This window comes from Poecilia reticulata, chromosome 3, assembly GCF_904066995.2.
Source record: "Poecilia reticulata chromosome 3, P_reticulata-male-v2, whole genome shotgun sequence".
Lineage (NCBI taxonomy): Eukaryota > Metazoa > Chordata > Actinopteri > Cyprinodontiformes > Poeciliidae > Poecilia > Poecilia reticulata.
Genome location: NC_088832.1, coordinates 17,850,134 through 17,862,417, shown reverse-complemented (window position 1 = coordinate 17,862,417; position 12,284 = coordinate 17,850,134). Strand labels below are relative to the sequence as shown.

Here is a 12,284-nt window from a genome sequence, read left to right as displayed (position 1 = left end):
ACGCCAATGTGTTAACAGCACTTTATGGGGAAACCCTGAATGCTGAAGAACTAACAACCGGCGTATTGACCTCAGATTATATCTTTAAGCATTCAAATGTCCCATTATGCTTATTACTACTGAAACTTCTTGTTCTGGTTTGTAAAAACGACTATTTTTGACTTAAAACGGGTAACAACTGGTGCTAGAATTCCATTATTTAATTGTCTTGTTTAATTGGGCAACCTTGAGCATTTTGCTGTCTGAAAACAGGAACCAATTAAAATTTGTGACGTTTTCCTGTTATCTTGTTTCTGTCTCATGCAAGTGTGATTTATTGTGACTCGACAGGTAGTGAATGGCCTGTGAGGCTGCTGTAGCTGAAGGAAACTTCTTCTCTCCTTAAAGTGATAACCACACCAAAAATCGTTTTAGTTTAAGGGTAATGTGCTTCTCCTTTTTACTTCCTTTCTCAAGTTCCTGTTTACAGCTTTAAGGACAAATTCGCTGATTTTATAGGATGAACTAAAACTTAAGAGCATGCAGTCTCCTTTTTGTAAGCGGGGACTATGGTTACCTAGATATTAAAATTTCATCCTTGATGGTGATACTAAGGAAAATGCCCCACACCATTTTCAATATCGCAGAAACCTTTTCTTGAAAGGACAGAAATCTTTCTAGAAAACGCCCCCAGAAGCATAAAACTAAAGGCAGTATAAAGATATTGACGCCATCTTTATTGGGGTAAGACCAATGAACAGAAGGCAATTCAGCAACCATTTAGAAAAAATATATAAATTGAAAGTGTTACTTTCCTGTAAAGCAATACATTAAACACACCCTTCATAAAAAGTATGTATGTTCAATTCACTTAAGCAGTTAATTGGAAATACCTTTTTTGTTATGAAATAAGCATAGATGTGGCCCATGCAAAACATGTTTACAGTGTAGAAAATCCAGGCTGCACAAATGAATGAATGAATATACTTTATTAACCCTACTGGGAAATTCGCAAAGTATTTAGCAGCAGACCTGTTCAGTTTCTGGTAAATTTTGCACCTTCTGCTTTTTTTTATTAATTTTTAAAAAAATTTTTTAATGATCACCTTGAGTAAGCTAGATTCGTAAAAAGTCATATCGCCCTGTGTTCTGACTGGTTTCTGCTCACCGTTGTTGACACATTGTCATTTTAACATCGCAATGGGGCTATCAGTAAGTTGTCAAAATTTAAATAGAAAGCGTTATGCCGTGTGGCCGTACAACTTTACTCCTGGGATATGCAAGAGCTTCACGTAGCTTCTCACATTCATCTTAAACAACGGAGCTTCTGTATTTAAGACGCTTCACTGGCATAAAGATGCTAGCAAAGCTAGCATGATGACTTACTGGCGTCCTTCAACTTTTTTGACTTTCCTGCCTTATAAGCGATATACCGCCAGTCAAAATGTTTGCTTTTTTTCCCCACTGAAGAGGGCCATAAAGGTTCTTCTCCAGATGTGCTTGCCATGTTGTGGAAGTTGAATTGCACTGTAGATGAAAAGGTGCTAACCAATTGTCAATTCCTAGCACCACGTTGCTGTTTTGATTCTTATCCATGATTGTTCAGGTGAGCTCTTGCAAGTGAGGGAAGGGAGTGTCTGTGTCATTCTGCTACTGTGCAGCATTCTGTACCAAATATTGATTTTTGGATCAATATTAGATGCAAAGTAGAATCTTTTTAAATATTATGTCGACAACTATACTATGCACAATCTTAAGCAGACACGAGGTTGTTTTCTTTTCTGACCGCTGATCAGTTTTGAAGTTCATCTCGTCTGCTTGTTGGCTTTAAATTTAATGTTCGTTATAAAATTATAATTCATTATTTATACAACACAGTTGAAGCCAAATCTAATTTTTTTTGCCCATTAAGCAAAAACAATAAGCTTTGTGGTTGTAACACAAAAGAAATCTATGAAATGTGTGGGCAGAAGAAATACTGTATTCCTGTTTTTCAGAATGTTCTTTAGTGTGACTAAATGGCGACTTTTTTTTTTTCTTGTGGTTGATCAGATCAAAGTTATTTTCATAGCTAGTAGATGGCAGCATGAACTGTGTCAGACGTACAGAATCATTTTTTAGATTCCCAAAAATGTACCTTACTGTCACTGTGTATGATTTTTATCATGTTTTTTTTTTTTTTTTTTTAAATCAGCTTTTAAAAAAAGAAAAAAAAAAAAAGTTGACTTCATTGCATAGGAAGTGCATGTTTTCCCCAGGTGTGTGATAACACTTCTTTTAAGTCTCTGTGCAGAGACAGAAAATGCAACCCACCGAAACCTTGCTCAGACGCACAGCCTGGAGCTTTGAGGTCAAACATCACTGATGTTCTACTTACAGCCCTTTGCTGCTGTTTACTGTAGAAAGAGGTTAGGGGCTTACCCTTATCAACTGTTTCAGTTATGACTTGAAGAAAGGAAATGGTGTGGAAATTCCATTGTCACTGGCTGCAGATAAACGTTTGTTGTAGGTATGATGTTCCTAGAAGTTCTCATTTTTGCCAAGTCAGGAATAAATAAATGGCTTTGTAAGATGGTTTCAGTTTTCTAGCTGCAGTGGATTACATTTTCTTTGACAAGAGCTGCATGTAATTTTTCAGAATGCACATGAGAGAAAAAAATACCCAGGATGTTCATAAATGCTGTTGTTTTTCTGTTATCTCTAATAAGGTTGCCTGAGTCAGTTGGGTAGAAATGCAAAAAGGGGATTTCTGTAGCTGGTTGCTTGTTGAAAGGTCAAGCCGGCATCGATGAGTTGTTTTGGTCATGATTAGACATGAACCAATCAATCAGCCAAAGATGAGAATTGGCCATTTTGTCCCTGATTGGCTCTGATGTGTGGTCAGCGGGTAAAATGCTGTAAAATCCGACAGTTTTTTTTCTGCTACTCAGTACATGTTTCAAAACTAAGAACTTTGACCAGATTTCTAGAAATGCTTCAACCAGATGGGTTTTATCATGTTTGACTGAAGAAATATGTTTTGATGCAGAAACAGGGAATCTTATAATTCCTATTTTTTTTAGGATGGGATTCATACATTTCAAGTCTATTAAAGAAAACCCTGCTCTCTTTGTCATTCTGCATTTTCAAAAGTGTTTTAAATCCAAACATTTGAGGACCACTGCTTTTGTCGTCCTGTTATTCCGAACGTTCACATTGAACGACTTAACTGAGTTTAAGCTGCTAACTTGGCTGAAACAAACTGCTGGCTGGTGATTGATACTGTGAATGAAATAAGTAATCTCTTTTTCTTTCTGTTGGATTTTCTCCAGGGAATTAAATGAAACTCTTTGTGTGATTTATTCTTAATATGATGTGAAGTGTTAACTCATGTACAGTGAAGGTAAAAAAAAAAACAAAAAAAAAAAACAAAGAAATGGATTCAAAAAATTTCTTTCGGCACAGCGTTTGGCAGCACACTCGGGACTTGATTTGCATATGTATGACCCTGCGGCCTCTCAGCGACACTGGAAACAGCAGGCACTGGGGGACATGAGTAAACTCTGTGGACAGGCTCTCTTTATTCAGATGCTAAATATCCTTTTAAATTTTCTGGGCTGCCTCTCTTCAACCCTTCTCTGCAAACAAATGAGGACTAATGGTTCAGCTAGAAAGCTTGCTCAGTTTCATTGATAATTTTTCCTCAGGAGCTTGTTAAGCAGTTCGGGGGGATTTTAACAATCTACCTAGAAATAAATTTCAGGGTTTTTGTTTTTTAGATCAAGAATGACGGCTGTTATCAGTTGTGTGCCTCGTTAGTTTAATGCAATAAGATGCAGGATCTCGGACGTACTTGTGAGAAGTAGTTCCCCAAAATGTTGGTTTCTTACTTATGTTATCTCCACATCTTTGACACTTCCCCAAAACCCCCAGTGAAATTTCACTTTTAAACTTGAAGCGTTGAAGTGGATCACGTGGACTTGGCTTGAAACTGTCATTCATCGACAATATAGAATGTGACGGACAACGTTTGCCAGCCTCTTGTAGTGCTGGTTGATGGGATGTTGAAATGGTTTTCCTGCAGTGAGAGAACATTTTTCAAATGTTTTGATAAGGGCTAGATGATGTGGCCTAAATTTAGCACCACAAAATAGTTTGCATTTATTTGCAACATAAAATGTCTACTGCAAAAATTAAAATCTTGATATTTATTACTATGGCAATGATCAACTCTTATTTTTATTTTTATTTTTCCAACAGCAGGACAAAAACAACAAATTTTGCAAGTATTTTTCCACTTGATGTCTTTAAAATGGTACACTAGACCTGTGAACATGTCAGCAAAAACATCTGATGATGAGCCATCACTCATCATCAGAGACAAATTCAAAGCCGTTTCATGTTTAGTTTCTGTGTTGGGACTGAAGTGTGAAGGTTGCGAGCTGAAGAAGGGAATAGCTGATGCTCAGAGCTCTGGTTATTGATATATATTTTTTCTAAACGTTAGCATGTATTTCATGCTGTTCTGCAGGAATTTGGATTGAGTGCTTCTTGAATACAACTTCACAGGAAGTGAGGTCCATCCCTTTTCTGGTGATCCTCTCTACAGTAGGCGTCAGCGCGTCGGAGTACAGAAGGACCGTAGAACTGTGGGTGGTCTCTGGCTCCTCGTCCGATCACTGCTGCTTTACTACTCCCACCAAATATCCATTTACGTTCTCATGGCATCACAGACCTTTTGAATAAATGACAAAACGAGGAATTATGTGAGCATAATTGGAGTAATTAGAATTTCATGTCATATTGGGGTCTTTTCTTGATGTGGCAGATGGCGTTTGATTGGCTGTGAGGTAAGGGGATTATAGTTTTTGTTGTAATCCTGATGAGCTGTACTAAATTATGAATGTTAACTAAAATATTTTGAAATGCAATGGAAAAGGCTAGATCTACTGATTAGTTTCTTTTCTTAAAATCCATCTAGATTATACCATAACAGGATTAAGACGAATGGTTCAAAGATTTTTTTTTTTCCTTTTTCATTTTTACTCAAGAAACACAAGCAGTCGTTCCAATAATAGTCAAACATGTATATATCATAACTAAATGAGTTCAGTTGTGAGCAGGTTTTGCTGCTGCAGGCAATTTTAGTACAAACCGCTAGACAAGATTTTCTTATCTGGAAACTTTCACTTTGATGGGTTTAATTACTCAGTGCTTCTATCTCTCTTTAGTAATTTGTATATTTTTAATTCCGTTTGTATTACCGCTTTACAAAAGCATCAACGTTAGACCACATATATCCTGTTTAAGAAAATTTTACAGACCATTCTACCTTATGTACTCAGATAGCAGAGCTGCCATAACATACTCTAGAATTATGTTTTGCCTCAATTTTTTCAGGTTTTTTTTTTTCATATTCTCAAATTTACTTGGAGCTTTGAGAACATCTTTAAGGATTTTTTTTTTTTTTTTTTAATCTAACAAGGTAGATGGGAATGTTTTGTATCAACGTCCTCTGTTTTGCTGCTGATGTGGACTCCGATAAAGGCCTCCCTGTGTTTCACAATCGGTAAACTTTGCTTTTTGAGTGCAAAGTTCAGCCTTTTTATATATTCCCCTCTGCCCCTCTAAAAGTCGTGGTTATCAATATGCTCTTATTTTGGCACATTTATTACCAAAAAAAAAACAACAAAACAATTCTGTTCAGCAGAATTACATATTAGAAAAATTTAAATTTGACAGCCTGCTCTACATATTTATATATATTTTTCTTAATAAACACCAATGAGTCATCTGCTTGATTATGTCAAACTGTCATTGCTGCATTTTGAATTGTAGATAAATCATTGCTTTCAGTTACAAACATCACTCCGTAGGTTTTTTTTGAGGCGCTATGGCTTAGTTTTAAAGCCAATTGAAAGATTGTCAGTTTGAGCCCTTGCTCGGCCACGTGTCGCAGTGTCCTTTGGCGAGAAAACAAACCCCTCGCTGACCTCAAAATGATTATCAGAGGAAAAACTCTTGCGTAGTTGCACTGCGTCTTCATAGGATTTAGATGGTTTACTCCAAACATATAGAGAATGTAGGTTTTTGTGGTGCCGTTTGGATTCCGTTTCCACACATTTCTATTAAAGATTGCAAAATTTCAGTGTGCTATCATTATTGCAGTAGAATATTAACTGGAGACAATTTTTTTTTATTTTTATTTTTTATTATGTTTTTAGTCTTAGTAATCCAGCTGTCTGGTTCCTGTTGTAGTCTGGGTGGTGTGTCTGGCCTACTTTCGACTGTGTGGGTTGTTTGGATATGAAAGCATCGAACAGATTAAACCAAACCCTTCAAGATTTTCAGTCGGTCACTTGGATATCTTCAACGGTACCAAAGACCCCAGTATAAAAGTCATTTGGCGGTCACTGACAGCATTTTAATCGGATCATTTAAAGACGATGGCTGCGTTTGTGAAATTGATGCAGCTCGGGTCAAATGTCGCCCACGTTTGTTTTTAAGACACCATAAAAATCGACCAAATAAATTTATTATTCTAAAGTTATTTCTAATCAGTATTCAACAGTGGAGGATCACCTCACCAGACACGAGGAAATTGATAACTTCTTGGCTTTGTGAATGGCGTCATTTAATAAATGTAATAAAAAATGATTTCCTTTGTCTCGTGGAAAAGGCCCCGTTTCTCATTGGCAACATTATAGCTGAAGAACAGCTTTACTTCAGTGCTGACGTAGGGGAGCCAGAAACGCTTGGACAGCATGTGTTCCTCGTCTCACATTTTTGTACTTTACGTGCTGCATGAAAGCGTTTTTGTGCCGGCAGAGATCTTTCATTACTTCTTAACAAATGTGATGCATCAGAGGGACTGTAAACAGCATTCCCTGGCCGCTTGCAAAGAGTACAAAGGGTTTGCTTTATGTGAAATGTTAGATAACCCAACGTAGCCACGGGGCTGAGATGCAAGTGCAGTCATTCGCCATTATCATCCAACCCATGACCGCCTGCTGACGACGTCCGCATTCTACAGATTTGACTCAGACGGAAATATTTGTATGAAATGTTAGAATTAATACTTTGATAAATACTTTGGGATTTTGTGTTGGTATGTAGGCACAGGGATACACACAGGTTCATCCCACTGAATAAGAATATCTTTATAGATCTGAAGGGAACATTTTTTTGTTGTAACTCGTCCAGGGTTCCTTAAAGAGTTGTTGGTGATGCTGAAAGCTGTGGGCAGGACGTATCTAATGTTGCAGACTGTATTCCAGGGTTTCTGATGAAGCCTCTGACTGAAGATGCTCTGTTATAAAGCAGTGTCGGGCTAATTTCCTGCCCAATCAAACGTCATAATGAAAGATGAATGGATCTAACTTCATAATTCTCTACGCTAGTGTTGACTCAATAGCTTGTATATCTGCTTTTTTAAAAAAATGATATATATATATATATATATATATATTTTTTTTTTTTTTTTTTTACTTTCATGCTTTTTCCTTCTATCAGTACCCTTTGATGCAACACTCCCTGAATCGTTTTATTTTATATTCATTTTTTAATGGTCTTACATGAGGTCATGCTTTGTGAAAATGAATTTTGTGTTTTCATTAGCTAGAAGTCAAAAACACTCTAAATATGTCACCCTGTGTGGACTATATCTACACAAACTTCACATTTTGATTACTGAAACAAGTACACTTTTTGATGATCAATTTTACTGAGATGCACATTTATGCTCAGCTGATCAGGTTTTGTTTGTTTTCATAAACCCTCTTAAACATGAAGTAAAAAGTGTTGTATCATTTAGTGTGCTTAGTTGCTTGATCTTATTCCGTAGTTGGGTAAATATAAGAATCTGCCATTTACTTCCAGCTTGTAAGCAGTTTATGTGACTCAGGTTTACATTTAGCTCAGAAACTGTTTCTTTGTAATCACACTCTAAGCTGCTAGTACAACTGGTTCTGTTCCTCTGTGTTTGAGTTGAGAACATTTGCCCAATGCTGCACTGGATCTTTAGGAGGCGCCAATAACATTCAGAACTGCTCGGTTCATATCATAACCTCGGCAGCTGGCTTGACTCGGCATTCCCACCCGACTCCAGCAGATGTTGTTCTCCATGTGTATTTTGTGCTTTTTTTTTTCTCTGTAGAGTGAAGCGCTAAAAGCACCGTAGAGTGAAGAGCTGTGAGAATGTGTGTGCACAAACTGAGAAGTGATGCGCTACCCAGCAAGAACCAGGCTTTTAATTATCATATTTTTTTGTTTGTTTTATTTGTTGTGTAGCTTTATGCCAGTATATAGAGGATACTAAATTCAGAGATGGGGCCAGAGGAAAATTGGCGAGGTCAAACGAAGGTAACCGTTCCCACCACACACTGCTTTCCCCCCTCCCTCCTGACCAGAGCTTAGCTTTGACCCCCTTTAACCTTCAACCTGATGCACCTTGTTATCACCCACCTCTCCCCCTTCTGCATCCCCTCCTTTTTTATTTTTTTGAAAACCCCCAGAATCTGGGATGGATTTTTGCCCTTCTTGTTTTGTGCACCCCTGATTTCTGTCCCCACTGGTTTCGTGTCCCTCCTCTCCTCCAGTAGCAGCTGAACAAGGAGCTGATGTCTGACAATCACCGCTTCTGTATCTCGCGCGCACACATCCAGTGTCGCCTGCACTGGCATCGCTTGGTCAATGTTTACTCTTCTCCTCCCGCCCCCTTACACTCTGAATGACTTTTCAGTGCTGCCTTGGTGTGTGCATCACTTCTGCTTTACTCTGGGTCTAAATCAACTCAACTTGTGCTTCTCTGACTGATTTACTCTGTGTCCCTCTGTACTGCCATTAAAGCTGTCGTGAAGCATTTAGATCCGCAAAGTTTCACTTTTCACAAGACGCAGCTGGTAATTTGTTTACTTTTTCGGGCACAGGATGCAGATGGCAGCTTTACATGATGCAATACAATCTTCCTCTAAAGAGAAACGTGCTGATTTTATTTCTTTTATTCTCTTTCCCTTGGTGATGCGCCTGGCACTTTAAGCTTGCTTCTGATTAAACTGCAGCTTTTTTCCCCAGTGTCTGCATGTGGTAAACTAACTAATTGCATACTTGTCTGGTTTTTTTTTTTTTTTTTTTTGCATTTCTCTGTCGTTTTTGACTTCCAGGTGAGAATTTTGAGCAGAGTCCATTGCGGAGAACTTTTAAATCCAAAGTCCTAGCACATTATCCTGACAATGTTGAGTGGAATCCATTCGACCAGGATGCAGTTGGCATGGTATGAATATTTGTGTTTGACAAACATGTAATGATTGTTCACAGTAAAAACACAAAATCTTGGTGAGATTTTTTTTCTAGTGAAAATAGACTTGAAATAAGACAAAACTGATTTACAAGTTACTTTAGGAAAAATATAAGGAATTGTTTAGGTCAATAATTCCTTAATTTTGATTAAGTGCTAGTTCTATTGGCAGATTGTTTTTCCCATGTTGTAAGAGAAATAATGTGCCAGTGGAACTAGTACTATTTTTTTTAAAGTCAATATTAAAAGAGTTGCATGCTTAAAACAAGCTCCTATATCTTGCTGAAAAGTTACTTGTGAGTTAATTGTGCCATATTTCAAGTGTACCAACATATTTCCACTAGAAACTAGACCAAAATATTTGGAAGGAATTTGTGTTTTTTTTATTTGCAGTGTTGCTAAGGTTTAGTATTATTTCCCCCCAAGATTATCTCTGATTTCCTTTCTGCACCTTTTCCCCCAGCTCTGCATGCCGAAGGGTCTGTCCTTCAGGACGCAGGTTGACTCCAGAGAGCCGCAGTTCCACTCGTTCATCATCACCAGAGAGGACGGCTCGCGCACCTATGGCTTCGCCCTCACTTTCTTTGAGGAGGTGACCAGCAAGCAGATATGCAGTGCAATGCAGACTCTTTACCACATGCACAACGCAGAGCAGTACGACATCTTGCACACCCCGACGACCCCGCACGGACCGGAGGACCAGCGCCTCCCGCAGCCCCGCCCTATGCTCCACGCCGCTCCGGCCATCTCCCGCCTGCAGCGCTTCAACTCGTACGACATCAGCCGCGACACGCTGTACGTGTCCAAGTGCATCTGCCTGATCACGCCCATGGCTTTCGCCCAGGCCTGCAGGAAGGTGCTGGAGCAGCTTCACCAGGCCGTCACGTCCCCGCAGCCCCCGCCGCTGCCGCTGGAGAGCTTCATCTACAACATCCTGTACGAGGTGCCCCTGCCACCGTCGGGGCGTTCGCTCAAGTTCTCGGGCGTGTATGGTCCCGTCGTGTGCCAGAGGCCGAGCACGTCCGAGCTCCCGCTCTTTGACTTTGCCATCAGTGAAATGTTCAATTTGCTCGGGGTGGAGAACGTTCTACAGCTGTTCACCTGCGCCCTGCTTGAGCTGCAGATCCTCCTCTACTCACAGCGTGAGTCTCACTCTCCTGTTTCATTTGGTTCTTTCATACAGCTTTTAAACAGTCGTGCGAGATTGCAGTAGATATGACTGGTTAATACAACATACATTAAACTAAGTAATATGCTAATATCCTGAAATATACTTCAGCAAAACTAAAACATCTCTTGATGTGGACATGGGGAAGGAAAAATTAGAAAAACATGAATGAAGATCTATCAGGTTTTGTAAGTTTGCTGTTAGTCTTGAGGTCTCTGGAGCTGATAGATACACTCTTATCTGGGCGTAGTTAGCCTTCCAAAAGTATTCACACCCTTGGAACTTTTTCCGCACAGCAACTAGAAACTTAAATATCTTGATTCAGTTTGTATGAGACAGACCAATTTTTTAATTACAAATAAAAAATCTTTGAAGTTGAATTCTAAAAAAATATTGGAATCTTTGAACTTCATCCTCTGTCGTTCAATCCACCTTCTGAAAATGGGATGAGTATGCCACAGATGCACACCTATCGATACAAAAAGGTCGACCAGCCAGAGGTTCAGTGGAGTAGTTTGGATCCAAGGAAATTAAAGTATTATACTGTCCCAGTCAAAGTCCAAACTGAAATTCAATTGAGAATTGATTGGAAGATATGAGAATAGATGCTCACAGTCAACCTCTCAGCCAATCTAAGATGAGATACCGTATTTTCCGGAATAGGTCAAAGTTTAGTCTCCAGATGTGCAGAGCCGTTGCTTGTCACCCACACATCCGAGTTGCAGCCGGGGATCTTCCGGCGAGAAGAAAATTGGCTACGTGCTTGAATAATTACCCTGAAGAGAGAGATGCGATGCAAATACAAAAATAATCAGAAGCTGTTAGAAGTAGATCTACACATCATAAACCTGATCAAGAATAAAAATTAACAAACACCTTAGTTTTTTTTGTATTATGGGAAAACAACCTTGTAATGTTTTCGCTGTGAAGCTTGTTGTGTGGGTAACGAGCAACGGAGACAAGGAGACAAGCCTCCTGAAACTTGCAGCCTCCAGAAACTTGCATGCCCGCCATACAACCCTGCCACTATCTTTTTTTCTAATCTTTTTTTTATTGAAAGCCATGTATTATTCCTCTTACTTTACATTTAGACACTACTTTTGTGTTGGTTTATCACATAAAATTCCAATAAAATGTACACAAGCTGATTTTGATGAAGGGGTAGGAAAAATGGGACACTGTAAATCACTTTGGAGACGTTTCTTTAAGGACGTCTTTCTTACACTTCCTCACCTGGAAAGGAAGCGAAAGCCTGGGGCAGGCTTCAGAGAAACCTTTAACTGAGTGCAGGTGTCGGTTTCTACAGCTGGTGGACTGCTTTGCATGTTCTTCTTTCACAGTATTAACCATGTCTTACTCATCCATGACGAGCTTAGAAAGTCTGCATCAACAAAACTTCCACAATAATAAAAAAAAAGTATTTCATTCATCTTGAGACTTATGTGTTGTAATGCTGCAATATATCTTTATGCTTTTATTTTTGCTTTTGAATTTGTACAGAGCACTGCAGGAATCAGATTTCTATTTGTAATGATTTTATGAAGAACACTTAGTCCTTAGAATCACTGAGAGCTGATCCCAGTCCACACGTATTTATCAACAGTTTAACTCTTGCGTTGCCTCGTGAACAGAGGCTGCGTGTTTATTAAAGAAACTTTAGAGAAATTAGCAGATCGCTAAGGGATGCTGGTTCTGGTGTTGCGACTGGATCCATTACAGTTGCGAGAGAGAGAGAAGCAAGTGATTTACAAAAAGGCGGGGGCCGGGAGGGAGAAGCTTTGAAAGGGGGGGAAAGCTGTCGTGTTGCTAGGCAACCCAGAGCCGGGGGAGGATGGTGATGATGCAGGATGATTATTATTGGTC

At 39.1% G+C, this 12,284-nt stretch overlaps 1 protein-coding gene across 8 annotated transcripts in view; it reads left to right on the top strand.

Moving 5' to 3' along the window:
• The window catches only part of dennd5a (DENN/MADD domain containing 5A), a 32,117-nt gene that overhangs the window by 1,638 nt on the left and 18,195 nt on the right, over positions 1-12,284 (top strand). For 5 of the 8 annotated variants that reach the window (XM_008405263.3, XM_017304023.2, XM_081605172.1 and 2 more), the window contains exons 2-4: positions 8,248-8,319; positions 9,120-9,229; positions 9,717-10,395. In XM_008405263.3, coding sequence (XP_008403485.1) covers positions 8,248-8,319; positions 9,120-9,229; positions 9,717-10,395 — 861 coding nt within the window. The remainder of the gene's footprint in view (positions 1-8,247; positions 8,320-9,119; positions 9,230-9,716; positions 10,396-12,284) is intronic. The other 3 variants (XM_017304024.2, XM_081605171.1, XM_017304026.2) reach the window with 1 other exon arrangement.